At 42.2% G+C, this 24,635-nt stretch overlaps 1 protein-coding gene across 1 annotated transcript in view; it reads right to left on the bottom strand.

Moving 5' to 3' along the window:
- pik3c2a (phosphatidylinositol-4-phosphate 3-kinase, catalytic subunit type 2 alpha) overlaps positions 1–24,231 on the bottom strand; it is a 30,947-nt gene extending 6,716 nt beyond the window's left edge. The window contains exons 1-20 of the mRNA XM_028430223.1: positions 24,138–24,231; positions 19,824–21,078; positions 12,396–12,493; positions 11,482–11,642; positions 8,179–8,299; positions 7,389–7,500; positions 7,159–7,238; positions 6,926–6,989; positions 6,525–6,671; positions 6,408–6,441; positions 6,097–6,337; positions 3,705–3,827; positions 3,444–3,611; positions 3,141–3,258; positions 2,613–2,755; positions 1,286–1,477; positions 1,085–1,178; positions 893–987; positions 614–794; positions 435–539 (exon numbers count right to left, since the gene is read on the bottom strand). Of these exons, the coding sequence (XP_028286024.1) occupies positions 435–539; positions 614–794; positions 893–987; positions 1,085–1,178; positions 1,286–1,477; positions 2,613–2,755; positions 3,141–3,258; positions 3,444–3,611; positions 3,705–3,827; positions 6,097–6,337; positions 6,408–6,441; positions 6,525–6,671; positions 6,926–6,989; positions 7,159–7,238; positions 7,389–7,500; positions 8,179–8,299; positions 11,482–11,642; positions 12,396–12,493; positions 19,824–20,996 (3,450 nt within the window). The 5' untranslated portion in view covers positions 20,997–21,078; positions 24,138–24,231. The remainder of the gene's footprint in view (positions 1–434; positions 540–613; positions 795–892; positions 988–1,084; positions 1,179–1,285; positions 1,478–2,612; positions 2,756–3,140; positions 3,259–3,443; positions 3,612–3,704; positions 3,828–6,096; positions 6,338–6,407; positions 6,442–6,524; positions 6,672–6,925; positions 6,990–7,158; positions 7,239–7,388; positions 7,501–8,178; positions 8,300–11,481; positions 11,643–12,395; positions 12,494–19,823; positions 21,079–24,137) is intronic.
- Between the last annotated feature and the right edge of the window lie 404 nt (positions 24,232–24,635).

Raw genomic sequence — 24,635 nt, 5'->3', positions numbered from 1 at the left:
AGCGTGGGATAATTCACCAAACAAAATCCTCTGTGTCTGATTAGAAGATGCTTCATCTCCCACAATTCTCTTGTGCCAAGTAGAAAATCTCCTCTTAGGAGAATACATGCAGATGAACATACCACTATCTGCAATGAATATCTGTATGATATTTAAGAATATGTGCACGCATGTGTTTTATATTTTGCTTAATGAGCTCATTTCCCTCTGTGGTTCAAACCTCAGAGGTTCTACAAAGGCTATGTGGCTGTTCCATTTTACTGCACAAAGGTTCAACCAAGGTTTTCCCTACTTTTGCTCTTTGTTTATTTCTTGACATTATGGATTCACTACAGTGTCTGGTGAATTGACCCGAATACACACAGAATATTGCTGCTTTTTGGTTCATGCAGAATAGACACCTCCTTGTTATTCATGGTTTTTGAGTGTCTGACCTTGATGTTCAGCTCCTTGGCCACCAGGCTGGGGCTGAGCGGCAGTCGGCAGCTGTTTCTCTGGAAAAAGTTCTGAACATTTTCAAGGCCTTCCTGGAGTGCAACCTAAAATATAATGTATAATGTAAATATATATGTACACAATTGGAACCAGATATTATTATGCAACTGAGGCGAACCTGTCGTGTGGATCCCCCGGCCTGCCTGACCCTCTCAGCCACAGCTCCCAGCAGGGTGACCAGGTGAGTCTGTTCCTCCAGCTCTGCCCTCAGTTTGCTTCCACTCAGACAGAGCAGGGCGCCCAGTACCCGTTCATAGCGCCGTCCCCAGGCGGGATCCTGCACAGCATCCTTTAACAGCCTGCAGGAGTTACATACAACACATCAGCAGACATTTGAACAACCACTTTCACGGAGCAAGATTTCCTGGTCGTTATTTCATTGCTGCTGCAGACTCACCAGTAGAGGTAGTGAGCTATGTTGATGTTGCCTTGTGCTCTGGATAGCAGGAACATGATGAGAGCATTCTTTAGGTGACACTCGAACTTTAATGCCTGGAATTGACAGAAGGATAAATAAGAAGGAATGATTTATTTTCAGGTACTCCATAGAAATGCTAAAACGTGCATGCATTTCTGCTGTTTGTTATACCTGTACTAGCTGTGGCAGGTAGTCAGCCAGCTCATCATCGCTGCTCTTCTCAATCCAACTAACAGCCACACCTCTCACCTCAGTATCAGCAAACCTGCACAAACACACATTCAATTGCACATTTTTCCACAGTTTATACTTGTTTTTCTTTTTATAATAATTGGAACTGGATTTTAATGTTTTAATGAGTACAGCCCATACTTTGAGTCAAGCAGCTCCAGTGCAATGACAGGGGGCAGGGTGGGCCAGTGGTGCAGCAGGGTGTGGATGTGAGCCATGCTGGCCCAGTCCCAGCTGGGCGCACTGGCCAACACCTTAGGGAGGCTGCTGGGGTGGTCCCTCCGGCAGTGAAGGCGATGGTCCCATAGGAGCTGGTGCTCCCCCCGCTTCAACCTAGAGACGGAGTGAAAACCAGGTCATTTTCACTGCTTGCTTCAAGCTTTAAACACACTTCACACTAAAAAAAGTGAATCTGTGCTGACATATCTGAGACTAATGGGCTTGTTATTCAGGATTGCTTGAACATATGTGTATGAATTTAGAATTTTAAAACAAATAGGAAATAAACGGTGTTCTGTAGTTATGTGACTGGGAAGTTACATGGCATCAGCAACTGTACAAACTAAACTGTCCTGCAGTGAGAGAGCAAGACGTTTAGAATATCCTTTGCATGTTGCACAAACAGGTCCTCTGCTGGGCCCCAGACACCACTATGTCACGTTTTGAGCTTTAAAACTGGAAAAAACTGAGGTTAAACTCACGCCCATACCCGACCCTGACCTTTCTGTAGTAATAAAAATTAAAATGTCTTCTTCAGGGATTGATGGAGTGTCACACACACAAAAACAACCAATGCAGCTACACAAGTCCTGAGCCCACAGAGGCTGGAGAAATGAATGGGCAGGACAGAAAACAGGCGGCGAGAGCCCAGTGAGAGGGGGCTCTGTGCTGAAGTGCCGGTTGAGTCTCATGGATGTTGGCAGCGTGGAGAGAAGATTTGGCTGGCAGCAGGCATAAGAGAGCATTTAGCTGGGCCTGTAGCAGCTGGAGGGAAATCGACACAGTGGAGCGGACAACATACAAGTGTTTATGGGGGAACTGCGGCTGGCAAAGTCATTGGCGTCTTTTAAAATCTCTTCTTAAATCTCGCAAGCTTGACGGATTTTGGGTGGTCTGACTTGAAGCCAAAAACCTGCCTGCTGAGGGGGATGACTTTAACAAGAAATACAGTTTAACTCTCATAAGTAAAACTAGATGTAAGCAGTGTAGGTGTAGTATAAGTTATATATATTCAATTTGATGATGTGGAATATGCTGCAAGGACAAATGCTCCTGTTCAGACATATATCAGGTTTAGATACAGTATTGATTCCAGGCTGAGAACCCTTTAAAGACCTTATTCAAAGCCATTCTTGCAAAGTGAAATTCTCTTACTAACCTTTTTCTGCTGAAGCAATTTTAAAATGTAAATTTTGTATTGCAGTCCCCCTTCCACAATCCTAAAAACACAAGGGAAGATTCTCCTAACCCGAAATTGGAAGCTCGGCTGCAGATTTTCTCCAGTTTACGTCGGAGGTCCGGGTCCAGCTCCTCCAACGTGTGGGCCTCTAGGTTAGGCGACTCCTTAGGTCCAACATATAAAACCTCCACTGCTGAGTTAGGAAAGTCCACCTGATGGCAACATAAATCAGAGTTGGGATTAGTTCATTCATCTGAGCTGTACTTCATATCAGGAAGATTTACTTCTAAAGTCACTGTAAGCAATGCTATGCTAGTATTAGGACATGCAGCTTAAACAACAATAATACATGCTACAGTAAACTACGAGGAAAAGTCTATACAATATTTGTTTTAGTTGGTTTACATGAGATGCACAAAATGGCCCAAACTGACCGCTGATTTTCATTGTCAGGATTTGATCATATGAAAAGGTAGTATTATATTTTCCAGGCTAAGAGGTTGACATTCTAAACACAATTGTTCTGCCTGACTTCCATGTGTATTGATTAGTTTGGTGCCTTAAATGTTTGTAAAAATGTCTTGAAACAACACCAACCTGTAGAACAATTCTTTCTGTGGGTACCCTCTTGCGGCTGCCTGTAGAACCAGTGGCAGCAGCACCTCCCTGGGCAGATGTCCACAGACACAGCAGCCTACTGCCCTTGGCAAGTACGCTGCACAACACAACAGCAAGAAAAGTTACAAACGGCCTCCTTACACTATGACAAGAAAATAAACTTTCATGAGCATCAATGATCTTCTATGACTATTGTTAATGTGGTTATATTATATGTATAATGTATGTATAGGTTCCTTTGCTACATCCAAACATAAGTACAGCCACATCCCCTCCCCTCACCGTCTGAAGTCAAAGAGTGGCATTGAGACTTTGCCCAATAACTCTGGACCCTTCCTCTGCTTGTTCGAGTCTGGGGAGCCGCTGGCATTCTGGTTCAGCACCCCAAACAGAGTCAGGCTCAGTACGGACTCCAGTGGGAGCACAGCTACGGCTATAGGGAAGTTAATCCTGGGAGAGAAAAAGGCAGCGTCACCAAGATGGAAGGATAGGAAACACAGCTTGCTGCAGGAGTGGAGAGGAAAAGGAGACGAAATTACTTACAGTTCATCCCATTTGATGTGGTAGAAGAAGCTTTTGTACGTGCCCACTCTCTTGGACTGGACTGGTTTAAACAGGTTTTTGCCATTGTGGGTGAGAGAACACATCAGGAAGTATTTCTCGTAACTGAAACAACACAACAACAACACAAGAAATATCACTTATAATACCATTCGTCTATGAATAAGCATGATCTGCAGATGGCTGGAGGGTCTGTTATCTAGTTGGCAAAACACTGACATTGGCTGGTAATGGCTGATTAAAAGGGTATTTACTGCAGGAGTCCTATATAAGGATGCGTATGCATTTAATAAATACACTTTCAACCTGAAGGGCCCGATGGCTGAATGCCTTTATCAAGGGCAACTGACCAGTGACAAAGGAAAGAGGGGAAAGGGTATCTTTGGGACTTGAACCACTGATAAGTATCCAGGCACTAGTACTATACATGCCCACACAGACCTGAGAAAAGAACTAATCGGGCAACATCAGAGAAAACACCTGTGTGGGTGGAGTGTAGCTGAGCGGAAGCTTGAAGGCCACAGAGTTTCATAAATCTCCTTCACAAACTTGCAGATACTCACAACTGAAGCAGTCATATGGGTGGTTAACAACAACAACAGCAGCAGCATGTGCTCTCTTTTCATTATGGATTACTGTCCTCCATCATGTTGACACATGCAAACATTACATATTGTAATCTCCATATTGTGTTTGGCTATTCGGACTTTTCTAAATATTGAAAACATTGGACATGCATACAGCTCATTCTGAATATGCATCTAATTTGCAACTCAAAGCTTATGCAAGCCATGTCTGTAAGCCTCAACAATACCTGGACTCTGGAACTGGCATTTAAATAAAAAATATATAAACTGCACTCAGGCTGCAAGGCTCTGCTGGAGATTTCAATCAAGTAAGGTGAGTACACTCCTATACAGAACAGAGGTCTAATCAGGCAACAAATGAAAACACCTGTTCGGCTGAGCCTATCTATCAACTCTCAACTCAATATTTTTAAAAAAGATAGAATTCCCATTCCCAATATCACATCCCAGCACAACAACCATGTTTATTATTTTTTGTGGTATAGAAAAAAAGTATTTATATTTCCAAACAAACTAACTTCTTCCATTTAAATGTACAACCTGTCTATGATTTATGTGAATAGAGAGTAAGATCCTAGCCACGTTGGTTACACATTTTGATCCTATGCTCAGAGCCATCTGTGTTGGCAGCTCCACCAATAGTCCCATTGCCTCAATATGCTGACAACGCTGTGGCATCTACTGAGGCTCCAGATGGATGACACACTAGCCACAACAACGCCAAACACTCCGACCTCAATAAGGCACCATTATAGTAACACCACGACACAACAGTTATGCCTAGATACTGAGTCCGTGCTGGGGAATATGGAGCTGACTGTGTCCTTTTGGCCCTGGTAGTTGTGAAGAGCTAAATATTTTTGGGGGTGTCTTCGGAATGACTGTCACTGCAGCAATGTTTGGTGCAGGCTTAAAATAGCTGCAGAGGCTGTGTCCGAATAAATGAGCCTGTAAATAAGCTGTTCCTGTCTTTACAAAGGCCCCAGTAGCTGACCAAAAAATAAACATGGAAGGACGTTACTACAGCAGCTCATGTTACACAGGGTTACACCTCTCATACTTTTATACCACGCAGCTCAGTTTTAATCAGACGTATTGCGAAAGTGAAAAAAACTTCACAATCATAATTAATAGATTTTTAGCATTCTGATCCTATGCAAGATCTTTGTGTAGTAGAGGGGGGTTTGTCAGAAACATGCCATCTTGGTCACTGATGCGTGACAGAGCTGGGAATGGAAAATGTGGCTCAACTCAGTTCCAGACACACACAGGAGATAAAGTCAGGGTGAAACTGGACACTGGCATGGATGAGAAAGACACAGGGAGCAACAGCAGTGTTGTTTGTTTAGTAGAGGAAAACAAGGCTTTCTGCTGTGACAGCGCAGCTTGACAGACTGCACTGTAATATTGCAGCTTTACAGGATATACGATCCTGCATCCTCACTGCTCACCAACAAAATGACCATGCACATAATGTGAATTAAATCTGATGCAATCATTTCACATACTCGATAAAATTATTATACTCCTGAACTGCTTTTCCCTGTCTTCTGTCTTTGCTCTGTATTTAATCTTGCATATGTATAATTAAGTGGAATGTGGGTGGCACTAATGATACTGAACAAGCAGGTGATTATGCAAGAGAAATGGGTGAATAAATGTTCTAATTATCCTACAGTAGTAGTAGAAAGAATTCACACACTGAAGATTAAAGAAGATCCGCACAATGAGTAGTCTCTATGCTTCTTCTTAGCAGCAGCTTTGTGTTCATTCTCTTGACAGTTTACCTGCTAACCCAGTGGGCTGGGATGCCATGCAAAGCGAAGAGAGTGAACTGAAGGTGGTCTGTGGTGCCAGAAGCTTCTTTGTTGCTCTTTCCTTCTGCAGACTCCCCATCTCCAGGTTCAGGCAGTGGAGGGGAGCCGAAGGAGGCTGATGGAGGACTGAAGGAGCGCAGGTAGAGCTTGGCTAGGTCGTAGACAGCCTGTGTTAGCAGAGCTAGACTTTCCTCCACAGGGCCGGTGACACCTGTCAGGGTGAGGTGAGCATTAGTGTGATGTTGGTACTTTGTTTCTGAATGACACTAAACAAAACTTACCATTTGATGACTGACCAGATGACTTAGACCCCATCTAAAAAGAAAATAAATATCCCCAGGGCAATGTGTTAACATCAAAACAATACTAAGAAGCACATGCATTAAGAGTCCACCCACCTGGGGTGAGCGTGTCCTGGGCAAATTCACAGAGTGCCGTAGTCTTTTGACTGCTTCTGTAATAGCCTGGGTCTCCACCTCATCGAGGGCACAGCACAGGTTCTTCACCGTCTGCACCACCCGGTCCACTGTCTTATACTGCGTGCTCTAAATACAGAGAGAAACAACACATTTATGAATGAAAAAAGCTAAAGGAGAACAAGCCACACTGACGGAAATCCAGGTTTCTGGAAAACCTGCCTACCTGGAATGACCTAAACCATTAGCACTTAAACAGAGCAATATCACGTTTCCAGAAAATAATCATTTCTCTTTTCCAAACTAAAAACCTGGAAATCATCAGAATCAGTTTCCTTCCTTTTTACTTTTAATTTCCAGACCTGCGCATGGACCACATGTACCTCATTTTGTAGGCAGATGTTGACTTGATTGTGATAACCTTCCAAATAGTCAGCCAGGCCTTGTCTGGCAGAAGAGACACAGACGTTTTACATATTGTCAGCGACAATCAGAGCAGAACAAAGCATAGAAAGCTTATTTTATTTCACAAAGAGATATAGATATAATGCAACTGAAAGGAAAGCCTGAGTAGAGTATATTCAGTTGTTTTCGTGCCAGTGTAGGACCCTCCTACCTGGTGACATTCTCCATAAAAGGCCTCTCCACATGGCCCAGGTGCTTCTCTAAGTCTATTGGAGAGTTGTCATCTTCTGCCTAAGACCAACAAAAACAGACAAGATTTGCTTATCGGTCGATTTTTATTGTCATGTATAATACGTTGTTTTTCCAGCAGAGGGAAACATGTTGTGAACCACAGAAAGTTTAAAATCTCCTATCAAGAGCTTACTTGATAGAGTGACTTACACTTCGTGCTAAGTCCCTTCTCATAGTTGAGTGAGAGAGCAGTTGTAACGTGATCTCGTTCTCCCACTTCCTGCAGTTCTGGACGTACTCATGGCTGCCTAGGCTGTGTTTACTGTTAACATAAGGTGAAAGACACACAAGGTTAAGGATGTCACACACCATGTCAGGAGCAGCTATTGAAAAAAAGAAACTGCACACTTATGCAGTAGAGATCTGTTAGTAACATAGACCTTTTAACGGTCAACGTCACTGAGACGTCACGGCATTACGTGGAGGCAAAACAGAGGAAAGTGCAAGTGCTGTCAGGATGTTGTTGTTTTCTCTATGTATAGAGAGCAGAACTGAAGAATCCACTCAGGGTTAATTTCACCATGTGATCTTACATATTCTGATAGTTCACACAAACCAATGTCACCTGTTGTATCACCCTCCATTTTTTATAACTAACCAGCAAAACCTACTAGCTAACGCAGCTGTTATTGTAGAAATGGTTGAAAAAATAAACAGCTGGTGGCAGCCTATATTGACATAGTCACCAGCTGTTTTGCCTCCAGCTAATTCCCATGTATCCCAGATTAGAGGTGGAGGAGGGATTGAAGTGCAAGATATAGAAACATCCGTCAGTCCTCTTTGTACAAGATGTTAGGGAGGGTGCCAAGAAAAGAGCGATTAAGAAAAAGTAAAAGAGAGAGAGACAAGAGGGGTATAAAACAAAAACAAATGAAGCCTATTTTAAACTCCTGGGAAACATGGTTTCCTGTAATTCCTGTGACGTCATAGAGATACTCACTTCTGCAGCACCTCCTCCTTGCCACAAACTTTGAGCAAGTAGCTGGAGAAGTCCACCTTGTCCAGGTCATCGTGGACCCAACAGAGAGTCTGACTGATCAACAGCTCCACTGGAGAACTCACTGAGGGAGAAAGAAAGGGATGGAGATGATGAAGAGACAACGATGAAGACCAAGGGAAAGAAAAACTTGTCTTCTTCTAGTTGTTTTACAGGAGCTGAAGAATTTGAAGCACCCTAAACACCACATTCTAACTGTAAAATTAATTTGACAGACCAACACATATAACCTACAGAGGTCAGGGGTCAATAAAAGCCAAGCCAAAGAGGCTGTTACCTAAACTGTAGTTACTCTTGCAGATGTGGGAACTGAACTCTTGCTGTTACCAGAATTCACATCCTGCCAGGTTCTGAACGGCTGATGTTTTCCATTTCAAAACAAACCTGCTCTTGAATCAAAGGAATGACAGCGGTGTGTGCCGTGGAACAATATTACGAGAGGGGGGATTTGAGGTCAGCTCTAGGTGTTTGTGTATCCTTCGATATCTGATGGGTCCTGCAAAAGGGAGGACTGGGCAGAGAGCGTAACCTGACACACAGCAGATTATTCTGCTGTTTAGCTACTTCCACTGAGCCTTTAGGGCAGCCGTAATGTACACAAACACAGGCCGACAGATACAAAGGCAGACACAGACTCTTCACACACAGATACATCTCAGATTTGGACTAAGCATCTACGCTCAGGTTACCGAACAGACGTTCACATACAGAGGGAGACCACCCCGGGCTCCAGTAATAACAGACCTCCACCCTTCAGAGGAATGGCCAGTCTTTTCTTACTGCTTAGACTACTCATGTATGCATGTGTGGCAGGAGTGGTGGTGCACTGTTTTTGTCATGACAAAGCAATTAGACAGGCCACGCCTCCTTTTGGGACCACTCTGAGGTGGTAATGGAATTCCCAGCAGGGCATTTTTGAGGGCACCAGTTGAAAGAGGGGTAAAAAAAATTCCTCTGTCACATGCTGCTAACCATTTCACACATGGTTGGGAATGATGTTGGCGGTTACACATGGACAAAAATATTAGTGGCTGATTTGGCACACATACACTATGTCTACGTGGGAGATCTACCACAACAACCCGCGTTTAAACTAACTTTTGAAACCAGTCCAATCAGTTTGTTTAGGATCCATTATAAAGGAGAGGTTGAGGGGTCAGAATAAAGTCAGAAGTCAGCCAGCACCATATAAATCTACAAGACAAACGTAGTAAAGATGTGATAAAATTCTTTTGCTTCTGTAAAAAGTCCTATCAGACAAGAAGAAGACACATAGAAGACACTTTTTCACTCCTATCTTTCAGCTCATCTATCTCACAACGTCTTGTACTGCTGAACTCTCACCTATAATCTCCTGCATGTCACGCTTCAAATGAAAAAAACAAAAAAACATGTCATCGTTGACAAAGAACATAGGATCCTCCCTGGACAAGGTGCACCATTCCATTAAGTTTTATCTTGATGTATTACCTACTAGAGCCAACATTTATATACAACCTGACCCAATTATAGACCTTAGTAATCTCTCTAAAATGAACATGCATTTGTACAAACTATGTAAACAAGTTGACTGACATGAGCTTTGCATCATCTGTGAGCACTGGAATTAGTATCCTTCTCTGGTAAAAATCAAGTTTCTCTCTCCCAATTATTCCCTGCTTCTACACAGTCTTCCTCACTCTGCCATTTCGGTCTTTAATGCATTACTTTACCCTTGTTTTTTTAAACTGCTTCCAGACTTATTCCTCAGCCACATGTATGTCATGTATGCAAGGAATCCTCAGATACCAGAAGTTCACAGCCAAGACCTGTCAGAATCATCTAACTTTCTCACTGATCTCTTAAAACCTACTTTTTAAACTGCTGGGGGAAAAAAATCTGCATTTTTCCTTAGGCCAATCAAAAAAAAAAAAACTTTCCCTTTTCACACAATTACGTAAGAAAATGTCAGGAAATGAGTGTAATATCCTATTAGAACACTGACTAAAGGTTACATGCAGAGCAGAGAAAGTCAGAAACAACAGAGAAAGGGCATGTTTAAGTTCAGTTTACAAACAAAATAATAATGAGATGCTAAGTCTTAGCTGGTCAACTGATCAAAACATAGCAAAAAAAGGAAGAAGTGATGCTACCAGGAACAAGGGTGGAGGACAACAAAAGCAACACTGAGAAAGAACTGCAGAATGAGAAAAAGGAGGAGATTGTGAAAGCGGAACACCCTTCCTGACCTCTATCTCCTCCTATCCGTCTTTTTCGAGCCGAACTGAGGCCTATTGTTTCAGAGAGCAGATTTGTGTCAAATCAGAGGAATCCGAACACAAACTATGTGGGTCAACCAGCCACTGACAACATAGGAAATGAACTGGAAGGAACAGGAATATAGAAGTCAAGTCTGGGAAACAAGGAAGTCTACCTAGAAAGTGACCTCGGCAGAAACAGGAAGACAAAGCAAACTAAGAAATATGGAAAACACAATGAGGAAAATAATAAATGTGTTTCCTACAAGCTGTTGCTGTTAAACCACAGTGTCTGGGTCGGTTGGGCACTCAGAGATATCAGTGGGGTTGTCAGATATATGCAATACAATCTGACAGCAGACATATACTATTATAGAATTACATCAACACACACACAGAACCACAGAGTGGACTAATGCTGATCCCTCAGGGACCCACACAGACAGTGGTGAACTTGGTCACACAGTTGGGATAATATGTCTTATAAAAGAGCACAGTAAATTGGCTGACGGCCTCCTGTGTGCTTGGCTTCAAATCCCAAAAGACATGTCAGTCACAGTGGTTGTAGATTTGTATGTGAATAAGGAGGAGGGAGCCAATTACAGCTCTCTAAACACCCAGGGAACTAAACCAAAGGTCTTAGTGGGACCTAGGGGGAAGAAGAAAAAAAAAACTACACTCTAGGCCCTTTGGACCAGCATGGCTTCACAATGGTACAGGGACAGACCTTTATTTGTGCAGGAAAGGAACGTAGTATACTTCCCACGACTGCAAAAATGAAAAGAAAAATGAGGTAGGGAGGGGGTGAAGAGTTTGGCAGCTGTGAATGTCGTTTCCTCCTTCAGAGCTCTCTTATCTGCAATCTGAGCTGTTCACTGTTAAAAGGCAAAGGGCTTCTTTTTTTGGCTGGCTAACAGTGATGGTGGAGCATTTATACAGAGAATTTTCTTTAGTGGGGTGTTTTTAAACAAATATTGACAGACTCGTTTACAGTGTTACACATGCTTACCATCACAAGTGAAGGTTACAGGCTGCTCCGATTCTGAGATTTCAATAGAAACTTTCACAGAGCAGCTATTGTCACTTCCGCCGTCTCTCTGGGTGATAACAGGGCTGAGGACGAAGCCTGGGTTGGTTGCAATGTCACCATGAGGGAATCTGGAGCGAAAGCTGGAGGGAGGGGGAAAAAAAAAAACACAGTCAACACTTTTCATATTTTGGTCTTCTTGGCCAGAGAAAACACATTAAGGGAAGCTGAGGCCAGCCAGACTTATGAATCAGATCTCTTGGATGAGACTGTTGGATGCAGGATGGGCAGTGGAGGAGGAAAACTGGATGGAGGGGAGAAGGAAAATAGCACAAATCTGAAGAGAGCTGGTGCACGCAATCCTTTGAAATGTGTAACTGCTACCCTGCCTGACTCTGATGATTCTGTTGGCTTGATGGTCAAGCTCCTTTTAATTACAAAGCTATGTAAAGTATTTGCTGACCGACAAGCATGCAGGGAAGTTACTGGGCAGAGGATAAACGGGCGTTGACTTTATTATCAAAATGAAAGTGGATTCCCTGAGTGCAGCTTCATCACCACTCCACCCAACATAAGAAATTCTGTGCAGCCCGAGGAAAGAGCAAAACATGCAATTATGCATATACATGCGGGAAGATTTGTATGTACGCATTCACACATACACAACAAACAAGGAACAAAATGTTATATTTGTCTCCAAAATAAGCAGTATTATGTATTTACGGTTGTTTCTACATGAAACTTGCAACCCTACCAGGAATGTATATACATAAACAGTGGAGATTAGGTGGTTTGGTTGTGCTATACTATCTTGGTATCATGGGTGTATAGACAAAAAGATGTTCAACAACAATCAAAGGTGAGCTTTATTTGTAGGCCAACAGGAAGGATCTTACGTTGCTACGTCTTCACAGAAGGCGACAATCTCCAGGTTTTGAGCGTCCTGTTCCTCTAAGGCGGCGTTCTTCACCAAACCTTTTCCTTTTCCCTTGTCCTGCAGAGCAAAACAGTCAAACACACTCTGAGTCAGATGGGTAGAATAAAACATGAATAATCAGTGTACATACTTCAAACAGCAGGAAGAAAGTGTCTGGTGGTGCACAGTTCGTTTTTTTTGTGTGTGTCCATATAAAGTGTCCTCACACTAGTTTTAAAATACCACTGAAGGACAGTATCACTAATGGTATTTATGGTGATTTGTGTTCAGGGATGGTTGAAAGGGCAGTTTTATTAAAAAGGCGCCTCAGTGCTATGAATCCTACAGAGTGAATAAACATGTCAGCACACACACTGGTGTCCAGTTCTTTTATGCTGCTGTCTTTTTTAAATAACTTATGTTTTTTTTTTAATGGGCTTAAACATTGATTAAAACTGTGTTGCTGGCACATTTCAGAGCCTAAGCTCTCCTGGGAATTAGAAAGAGATTCCTGAAGGCTGGCTTGCTGCCAGGAACTCACAGTTACATTTGGCTTTTTTTAAAACTGCTGTCTGACTGCCAGCAGCCGAGGAATGTGCTTCCTGGCACAGGAAATGAGAAGTGAAATGACCACGCCCCTTCCTGTGCCCGAGTCTGTGCCGTCTGCAAAAATGCTCAGTCATAGATTGGAAATCTGTGACATCACTCCCAGTGAAGGAAAAAGAGGTGAAGACAGGAGAAGTTGAAAAAAAGGCAGATGACAGAAATGTCTGGAATGTAGTATTTATAGTTTATTCTTTCCTTTAGAGGTTTAGAGTTGCTTTTTTTTTTGGATAAACCCTAGGACAGCACAGAACACATTTTTCATGTGCAATGATATTTGCAACTAAAAAAAAAAAACCTCCTGAAGCTTGCTCGGGTCAGGTCAACTTAACTTTTACACAATCTTTTAAGGAGGAAAGAACTGCTTATAAACACTCCAAAAATATATATTCCAAAATTTTCCAAAGAATTCAATAATATTCTCTTAATCCTCTTTTTGGGGAAAAAATCTTCTTCTTGAGAAGGTAATAAATCGTTATCTGCAATAAAATGGTAAAAAACATGGTTTGACTTCTGTGGAATCAGTTACCAAGATAACTAAAGGTTAATCTTATCGTTTAGACCACAACTGTGCAGGCCCGAGAGCATAAACCCCCAGTTCAAAGCAGCGAGCTGACCTGACATAACACCAGGAGACAAAAATCTCGAGGCAACATGTAGGTCGGAAAGGAGGCCAAGACCTGAAACCAAACGACCCGCTTCGCTCAGCATGTGATAGACAATGACTGCCTGCCTGCATGATCCCTGTGATAAACTTTGTGGACTGTGTAGCCTCTACTTTCTACATATTGTGCTACACTTGACGAGCACGATTCCTCTTTATGCTTTCCAGATATGTGCATGAACTTGGGTTAAGCCAGGACAGAAGTAAAAGATACAAATAAACAGAGTGAGGTAACACAGAGGGAAAAAAAAAATCTGAAAACAAATAAGGAGGTTAAGAGGCTTACAAATAATCAAAGAGGTTGAGAGAGAGAAAAGTTAGCAAGGAAGTAAAAAAAAAAAAAACTTTAGTGAGCCAGCGAGGAATGAGAGGAGCTGAGCACATTAGCTGTGTTTATGTTTGGAGTCAGGATTGCTTCAGCAAAAATAAACATGGGCAGATAATCCAATGAGACTGTGTTTAGCCAACTGTCACACTGCAACACACACACACACACACAGACAGACACACCAAAACACACACAGCGTGCTGTACAGCAGGACAGGTCCGTCTTTGTTTCACTCAATCGATTTTGTTTGACCCGGACTGAGAGCTCCTGGCATCTGAAGTCATGATGGGAACAGATTCATGATTTCACACGTTGACTAATCTTTCATCATTTCTGTGCTTCTGCTAGGATGTGTCACAACGTTGACTGTAATACCAGGAACACAATGTACAATGTAAAAAGAAAGAGTAAAGTCGGAGAGTATATTGTGCTTCCAAAACACTAAACTCTTCATGCATTTCTTCCAACTCTCACATGATGAACTTATTTTTCCACACTTCCAGACAGACAGTAAAATGCGTTAAAGGTTATTTTCCCCACACATAACCTGTTGACAGTGTTGATATAACCGCCCTGACAAATGTATACATTGGCGAGATTCATGCCTGAGGTGGGAAACAAGGTATTCTTTTGTCCTACACATCACTTATTTGGTCACGTTCTTCTCCGCAGTGAGACATAATCAATTACAAAACATGTGAATCCTGCCTGGGATAAAATGACACAATTGTAAAAGTATTCATGCCATTTTTTTCCTGGGTAAGTGAGCCTCATGGTCAACTAAGGAGGACTATTATGCAACTCCTTTGGCATACTGAATGATGACAAAACATTTTAAAAATGTAAGCTATTGTTGTGTAGAGAGGGACTGAGGACCTCAGTGTTAATGTTGATCTGTTTGTGTTATATGGACAATAATTGGCAGATGCGAGTGCACAGAAAGGACACAGTGTTTGTTTTTAACCATTTCACTGAGCAATAGGTGGCAGTAATACACAAAGGAACACAACAACCATACAGCAAAACACAGGCACACTACTTCTGTATTCACAACAGATATGGCTCCATATTAAATTCATCTTTTGAATTCATTTCAAATGTGGCACCAGCCATCAATATCAATCTTCTGGGTGATGAGAATTTTATCAGGCAAATTACTCTTTTTACTTATTTTTTAAGGTGTTGCTATGTGAATTCATTATTTCAGGATTTGTATGCTTGAAAGTAATTAGTATCTGTTGTCCCTGAGGTGTAACACGACAGACAGATTGAAGAGAAAAGGCTGCACAGCTTCAGCTGGAGGCTCGTGGTAATTCCATGCCCAGCACTAGTATTGAGTTGCAGCACACATCTAGACATCAGACACCTCCTTACCTCGCTGTGCCAGACAACCCCCCCCCCCACACACACACCAATCCTTCACTCACTAGGGCCGACATACAGCCAGCTGTGAAGGGTTTAAAATTATGAAGCTATACAGCAATCCTCCTCCGGCAAACAAACTGTCTCTGGTAGCATGAATTAGAGGGGAAAACATATTTGACAAAAAGAGTATGACAGTCCAAGCTTCATTTAAATTGATGTGGAAACTGCTGAATGGTGCTGTCATGTTGTTCCAGCGATTCCTGACAGTGAGTATTGACTGATTTTAATGGGTTTCAAATATGCAACAGCTTCCGTCAGCTAAAACGTTCTGGCTGTTTACATGAGCAAAGTTTTTAAACACTTCTATTTGGATCCAGCTTAGTGCCCATGAGAAGGTTGACATCAGAGGAACAAAAGGCCCTGAAAACACAAATCCACTTCTTCTTTCAATAAGGAAGTAACTGATGGCTACCTAACTCACACTTCCCGTGATTACCCCAGGGCTTAAAAAAAAGGGTGGTTCAATGGACAAACTGATCATAAAACAGAGACTTTCCAGATAACTTTCTGCCAAACATTACACACTTACAACTTGTTAGCCAGGGCTTATTATGTGCATTTGTTTCTGGTTTCTACCTGCTTCCTCACTTCATCTCCCACAATACGTCTCCTGTTTTTCAGCCAGTAAACAAGGTCAAAGGTTAGGAGACATAGAGCTGTTTGCCCAGTGACTCACACATTTAACTGGAATCCTTGCCACGTCCCTGCACTGCAGCATCATCTAATACTAACACTGCACATGTCTGTTGGAATGAAAATCTAGTGTTAGCATCTCATATCCTGACATGAGGTGTAATTAGATGGCAATAAAAGAAAATGAGGCACAGTCTGGTGGAGTGGGATTGGTGTGGAGGTGTGAGACATCGAAAAGAGCTTTTGTAGGTCTTTAGGTCGGCAGAGGGGGGAAAAAAAAAGCTTTGAATGTCTGAAGGCTGGGATGGTGTAGGTTTCAGGCTAACACACACTGAGCTTGAATCACAGCACATGTTGAGATAAAACTGCCAGTTCAGATACAAATCAGCCTGCAGGTCATTTAAAGGCACAACAGCAAACAGGCATTCACATGCTCAAAACAAAAACCTTAAGGTGTGTGCTAACATTGTCCCAGTATTGAATCTAATCTCCATTAACAGCACTAATTCTTCGTCAAAGAAGCTATAATGTACTTTTAACCAATGACAATAAGAAACCATATTATTTTAACAACAACTAATCAGCCGTATGTTTTTTTTAAACATTTTTGCACACACCTGTGAAATGTGCAATTACACTCCTTGAACAAATACGAGTACAAAGATACGAGTCTGTTTTCTAAAGCCAGATGTGGCAACATGTGGTAGATGATGCATTAGCTTCCAGTGGGGTTTTGCAAACAGCAAGAGCAATGCTTGAGTAGGCGTTGGTACAGTGAGGCGTGACGGCTGTGACAAAGATAGAAATATTTGTTTGACTGCTGATTATCAGTTACCTCAAGCTTTACTTTTAAAGGCCAAAGCAAAGGATTATTTGCCAGGTGGTGCAGGCTGTCACTTCTTTAAGAAGGTCAGTGCCATGCAAAAGAAAAAGGGCTGAGCAGAGGAGCGAAAGAGTAAGAAGGCAATACAGCAACAGAGATGACAAGGAGCACATTGAGAGAATGAAGACAGAGGAAGCAAAAGATGATGTACAGAAAGAGGGGGAGATCAAAGACTGTAAAGGGGAGAAAGAAACTTGTAGGGTGGAGGTGGTGTTAAGAGGAAGACGTGCAGACTCTACAGCAGATAGCTCTGGCTCCAAGTTCAAGCTCATTTGTTCCATCTCACACCCCTCTGCCCACACTACCACATCTTACAGTACAATCTTGCCAACCATAACAAGGCTTGGCGACTTCAGGCTAACTCACAGCCATCCAAACATTCATCTAGGAAATAATGAAAAAAATAATGGTACATATAACTGAAATAAAGGGCAAAAACAGGACAAAAAATACAATTATTCCTGGGGAATGCCAGATTTCTGGCTGATAATCAGGCTCCAATGGAAACTTTGAATTCTTGCTCTAGTGGCGTAGCCCTTCATCAACCACACTGCAACTAAAACCAGTATTTCAGTCTGTAGCCTGGGTTTGATCAGCAGGGACATCATTGGGACACATTGCACTTAGGGTATGTTGCTGCTGAAGGCAGGTTTCATTAAGATTTTAGTGCAAGGGTGAAGAGGTGTCTGATGTCTAGATGTCTACTGTAATGTAACACCAGTGCCTCTGTGATGATCAGCCTAGACACTGTTTGTACTACACCATAACAGAAAAATATTTTCTAGCAAAGAATATAGCATAATTAGCCGAAGCTAGCGTGTGTCCACATACTGCACCCACAATTATACATAATTCTGAGTCCTATATAAATGAAACAAGCCAGTTATAAAGACAAATGTGCATTTCTGCTCTAATGCTGGCCATTTGTCTTTTTGAGGATTGACTCGCTTTTGAAGCCAGTCCCTAGAGGCTGTGGGGTGAACTGCAATTTGTACGACTTCCGCATGAGATTCATGTCTCGGCCCTAGAGGTTGCCACTTGGCACAGACACTGAGGTTTTAGTTAAGTTTAATTCCTGTGGTTTTATGGAATCCAAACAGACATCAGCCCTCTTGGTGGTGCAGGTATATATTCTGTTTTGACATTTTCAAGCTGATACATAAGCCAGATTTAGATGAATAACACCACAGAGTGCTAGAATACTTTCTTGTGTTATCACATACAGGTAGTGCAGACTTGGTGTAGTAGTTGTTATCATCACAGGCCCTAAGTATGACATGACACAGGCATCTGAACTTTACCGAATCATTTTTCTCTTTAAAGTCTGGAGTTGTAGTTGGCATAGGAACTCATAAGTGCGTTTTGTTATGCCATTCTGTTGCTACGGTCGGGGCCTGTGCGGACTTGCTCCTATTCATAACATGGGTGCCAACCTGCAGTGCGAGCAGGAGTAACAAGGGAAGCATGCAAACACACATGCCATCATAATGTCATATGTGCAAAGCCTGCAGACACAATGGATGCAGATAAGAAGTGAGAGTGTGGATTGGTACAGCCCGAAGAGCAAGCACCTAAAAAGGCTCAAGTTACGGTATCAGGGTAGTCTCACACACACACACGCACACTTGGATGCAGACGTAACATGGCAAGAGTAAACAAGCCTCATTTTATCCTCTCAATGGAAATGGCATTCCTCATCTGAGCAGGCCCAGCTGGGTGCACAGATGAGACATGCTGCCTTTGATGAGTGATAGTGTATGTCCTACACATGGTCCTGAGAGACCTACTGGGGCAGTACATCAAAACCTTTGCTTTTGCTGGTTGTGTTTATGACCGTTTTCCACAACATGTCTTAACATTTTTTTCTCTTTACTGCACTGTAATCTTTCCAAACACCGTGTCGAAAATGTTCAACATTTCCTGGTTTTCCGCAATCATGGGAAATTGTGGAAATGAGTGGTTGTATAGCTAATTATCACTCTGGTGTGAGAAACATGCCACAGAGGCCAATTGTTTGGTCATGACACATCTAAACACAATGAGCAGGAAGTGGGCGTCTTGAGAACGCCAAAAAAAAGGACACAATGTCCAACAGCGACCTTCAAAATCAGCTGAGTTTTTTTTTGGTGGTAATGTAATGCAATATTTTTAAATCACAGGATCCATGTATTGTTCTCGTTGCCTCCTCCAGCAGCAAATACAGGCAGGAGACAACTTCTGCTTAATCTGACTCACAAATACTTAGGAAAAAAGGCATATGATGTCAAACTTGTACTTCGCTTGTAAGCCTCAGTATAGCTGAGATGCTGAAACACTGTTCCTGTCTCACCATCTCAGCCAAATGACAGATGGCTGTTCAGCTGTAGCAACACAATATATAGTTTAGAGGCAACAATATCTCATGCCACTTGCCCATAGCACTGTCCCAAATGAATGCTTTAATTATTCATTTCAAGAAATCAGATCACTCCTGTCCACTAACATGGCAAAATTAATAACAATATGTGCTTGAGAGGAAATTGTGGGGTGCCAGAATGGGCAGCTAACTACAGTGAAACACTTAATTACATGGAGTTGAAGTATAGAGGAAGAATGAGGAAAATACACACTGTTGTCATGAAGGTTTTAATGGGCTGGATGAGAAGAGGCCCTATCATGTATCCTGACTACATGTTGTGTGTTGTGTGCATGGTGTCAACAGTGGAGGAGGTAGAATGTTGAAATCCTTGACAAGTATATTGTTGGGGATGATAAATAACCAACACAGGCCAACTAGCAACATGGTGAGCCCACTGGTTCAGTAATAACAATGATCCTGAGATGCGTTCTAAAACATATGACCAACATGCATGTGATTCTGTTGTATTCCTACCTGATTGTTTGGTTTGTGCTGGGAGGAGGTCCCTGGGATGTTGAGTGAGTGACTCCTAGTAACAGGTCCCCCCGTTGATGCTCTCCTCGGCTGTGATCGAACTGTCAGGGAATTTTTCCCCTCCACTGGAGGGCTGCTGCTGCTGCTCCTACTGCTGCTCTCTTCTGTCTTAAGCACTGCATCCCAAGGATCTCCTGCAGGAACACCCGGTTCTGTCTGTGCAGAACTTCCTGAAGCCAGGGATGGTTCTTCATTCTCAGCTTTACGCTTTGTAAGTGGGTCCAGATCAAGCCAATCAAAGCGACTGATGTGAGAAGATTCCACCACTGCTGGCTGCTGGGGTGGTGGGTTGGGTGCCAGAGAAGCTGTGCCGACTTGAGAGGAATCTAGGTCAGTGCTGGCCAATCTGCCATTCTTCAAGTATTCTGAGGTGCTGGCAATCTTGTCAAACAGTTTGGCCATCTCTGGGTCCACAGCTGGCTGCGAGAAGACCATGGCAGCAGCAGGCTGGATGGGAGGGAAAGGCATGAAGGACTGCTGCTGAGCTGGCAGGGCCATGAAAGGTGACATGGCTGGAGTGAAACCATTCTGAAATGTGCCTGGTTTGGGGAATGGAGCGGAGGGGAACATTGGGGGAGGGTGATGGGTCGGAGTGGACACATTGGAACTAGATGGGGTGGAAAGAACAGGTGTCCACTGGCTGCTGTGGAAAGGAGAGGAGCTACAGGCATGGCCTCCAGGGTACGAGGCACTGAGATTAAACCCTAGCAGAGACGAAGGGCGGGACACTTTGCTGTGAGCTCCAAAGTTTTCATCAAGTAGGAGCTTTTCAAGTTCCTCATTGGTCAACTTGTCAACATCAATATCCCTGAACTTGTCCTGCTCTGCTTGTTTCTTGGTCTCTGGGAAGACGATGAGGTCTTTATCTGGTCTGTTAGTAGAGGGTAAAGGTTGAGGAGCAGTAGTGGCAGTTTTTGACAGTTTTGGTTTCGAGGAGGATGAGGATGCTCCAGAGGAAGATCCAGCTGTTGCAGCTGAAAGAGTGTGTTTCTTCTCCCTTTGCAATTTTGCTAAAGCCTCTTCTTCCATGCGAAGAGCTTCCTCTTTACCCACAACCCCCTTTGGCTGGGGGACATCCAGCTTGAACCCATTACCACTTGATATCTGGGCCATCCTGTCACGTGGAAGGTGCCATGAGTATGACAGCTTTTAAGTCAGTATGACCCAAAGGACTGCAGAGCAAGGCTTTATACACCTAAAAAAAGGAGGAAAAACATTTTGAGTAAGTGACATCAGGAAGTGGTGAAACCAAGAATGAACAGTCCACTCCACAGGCTGATCCACAGCCACACGAACCATAGGAGTTCATGTGCAGCACTAAAACAAAGGTTTGTTGCTTTAAGCGTGCTTTAATTGCTTATTGATTAACTACCCTTTGCTACTTTAAAGCCAATAATTACTTACAGTTGCTCTGGAGTCAAGGGCATCAATGGGTCAGATAATTGTCTACATTACAAGCAGCCAGACTAACCACATATAAAAAAACAACCTAATCAAACAATTGTATAAGCAAGTACAAGTTTTTCTTGAAGACCATGTCCTGCGATGGACTGGCGACCTGTCCAGGGTGTACCCTGCCTCCAGCACCTGTGGCCCCTGTACTACAGAACAAAGCGGTTCCAGAAGATGGATCTTCTTTCTTCCCAAAACGTGAAATTTGTGAATGATGCCGAAAATTGCTTCATTATTTTCATTATTTTTTTCGATAGAACATTGAAAACAACAAAAGTTGTGTAACATTTGAATGCTGCTTTGTTGTTATTCAAACCTATTTATGGTCATCCTACAACAACAGGAAGGAGCAAAGGGTACCCAACGTCTATAACACGAGAAGACTTGCTGCACAGAGTGTTTTGTGATCCTAAAATGACACAGCGCCTACTCAAAGCAACCATTCATTGAACGATCACAACCCCAGGGTTGAGTGAGTTCCTTCTCTCTCCCCAGGCGTCACCGACCTCTCCTGAGCGTCCCCTCCCATTGTGGTGGAGAAGGCTGGCTGTGCTGGGGCTCAGGCTAGCCTAACACTATTGTGCAGCTGAGGAATTTGGCATGCTACAACAGCCCAATGGGTCTCTCTTCCTCTGGCTTTCTCTCACTCTGTTCGCATTATGTTTGCACCATGGCCCAAGATTGTCTTATCAGCTGTGCGAACACCAGCGGGCAGTGACAATGTGGTGGCATTCATTAAGCATTCGACCGCAGAGTTTAGGGGCAGCTTTGACAGGAACACAGCTTGGGGAAACCAAATACATTTAGAAAGGTCATCATCCTTTGGTGAATGCTGTCACTGACAGCTTCATTTTCAGTCACTAATTTTGCACCTACTGAGAATGCATGCTCTGACAAACCGCTGGGTTTCACATATTTATAAGAAGAACTCCCTGAATAGTTGCTACTTCCTGATTTTGTTGGTAAACATCGAATCTGTGAAACTTCATCTATTGCTTTACAATGTAGATTTTCACCATCTGGATATTTTTTGTTCAATATGACACCAAGCTAATTTTACTAAGAAGATTAATAAGGACTGTAGGTACATTAAACCTACATTAAAGTTTCTAAATCAAGTTAGCCATATACTCAAAGTCCATATATGGCAACAGGAGGCATACAAGAAATAAAACTCCACTTACAGAGAAATGCCAGCTGGAGCCAAGACAAATTCTGCAAACTCTACTCCACTTCCTTGTACCAAAGGATGGCCCGTGAGACCTCCTGACAACATCTGATTAAGATATTGGTACTACTATCCTTGCTACACAACTGCAATATTGACTGACATAAAATCACGAAAGAATCATCATACGTTTGTTTTTATGTCCAGGTCATTTCATCAAATAATTTTAAATATTTCAGCAGGATTTTAATCCAGATCACAATAGTCTGACATATTTTGTGCCAGTTTAAAGTGAATACAGTTTCTAATAACTGATATAGGTTTGCGCTATAGGATGTAATGAGGTCCAGTGAGAGTTTGGCTTGCAATAACTTCACAAAAGTGCAGATGTTAGCAATACACTGTGCAGCTGATCAAAGTGCATGGCAACATCTTTAAAAGGGAAAATAAGTAACCAGCTTTAGTAACACTTATACATTTGTGAGGAAGGATTAGTGGGTCTAAAAAAAAGAAAAAAAGATGATTCTGCTTTTTTTTTTTTACCAATGCTGTCCCAAAAAAATAAAAAATAGTCTGCAAAGAGAAACAAAACATGAACTCACAGGAACCTGATGAAGCAACAGAGCGTTGAACAACTGATCTGCATTAAAAACTAATGCAAGGTAACTTAGCTTTTACAATGTGTTAACTGACCACAAAACTGCACGTCCACAAACAAAAGTTGTGAAACAGGCCAAGTCCAAAAGGAGTCTTCTTTCAGTTTGTGCTGTTGTGTGACTGAGATTAGTTATTCACTTTAAAAAATGTACATCTTCACGTTCTGTAAAAACCTCAAATTTTCCTGAAAATGAGCAAAAATGATGACAAAAAGTAGCTAACGTCAATCTGGATCCACGCACTTCGTGCTGTAACAGACATTAAATATGAGTCAAATCCATGAAAATATGTTGAAACATGAACATAATCCATACAAACATAACACAATAGTTGCACCGAGCAGTTTTTTATAGCTTTTATAAAACACATATTACTGGTATACAGCTCAGCTAGCTAGCTAACCCATCGGCTGATGCTCACCTGACACCAAAACGATGCGTTGTGTTTTGTCAATAAATCCTGAACGTGTATTGTTTTCACATCGTACGCGTCTTAAAATAGAACCTATGCTGTTGATAAGATGATATAATCCGGTTTTCAATAAATTATCACATATTAGTATCGCAAACTAGCCCGGTTAGCCTGTTCAAACGCTACTTCTTGACACTTTTGATAGCGGTTTAATAGGAACTTTAACTTTGTTAGATGCTAAGTTAGCAGCTAAACCTGCTAAGTCCGTACACACACACGTAGTTCGCTTACAGAGACACAAACAAAAGACTCTACGTAGCTAAATATTAATAACTTAGACGAGTGCTTCGCACTTTGAGGACACTGATTTAATAATTTAAAAGTATCCAGGCTTTGCTTCTGCCAACTACTCACCACAAGGAAGAAGAAGAAGAAGAAGAAGAACTGCATGTTTTCACAAAAGGGAAACGGTCGAATACGACGAAGCCGAAACTGCTGATTTTAAACACGTACAAGATAAAACTTTTTAGACGCAGACATATAATGTTTAAAGGTTTATTTCTCACCTTTCAGCGGTGCGGTGTTTGGAGCCATTTTTCCTGCAGCTGCATTTTCCATCCACTTGCACAGTGGGGACGTCAGTTCCTGTTGAGGTGGTCGGTGGAGTTTTGGTTGGACGCTGTTGGAAGCGTTTCTGCTTCGCTGCGTCTCTTTTTTTTAATGGGAGTTAAACGGGGAAGCAGCGCCACTGTGTGGCGGAAAGCAGCAAGTGAGGAAATAAATCACAGGATGGTGTTTAAATGCAGCACAACAACCATAACATATTCATATACAGGGGTTTGTGGGCTAATAATAATAAGAAATACAATTATCTACGCAATAATTTTACTCAACAGACACAATTTCCCCACGGGATAAATTTAATCTTAATCTTAATCTTAATTTACTTAGCAATGATTTTTGGTCACATGTTTGTTAAATTGATATGTGTCTGGTTTGCTTTTATTGAGTTCAAAATCATTTTAAAAACATTTAAAAAGTAAATAATTATAAGATTCAGTATG

The sequence above is a fragment of the Parambassis ranga genome, chromosome 19 (genome assembly GCF_900634625.1).
Source record: "Parambassis ranga chromosome 19, fParRan2.1, whole genome shotgun sequence".
Taxonomy (NCBI): domain Eukaryota; kingdom Metazoa; phylum Chordata; class Actinopteri; family Ambassidae; genus Parambassis; species Parambassis ranga.
Note: the sequence above shows the minus strand (reverse complement) of the source record. Positions and strands in the feature narration are given on the sequence as shown.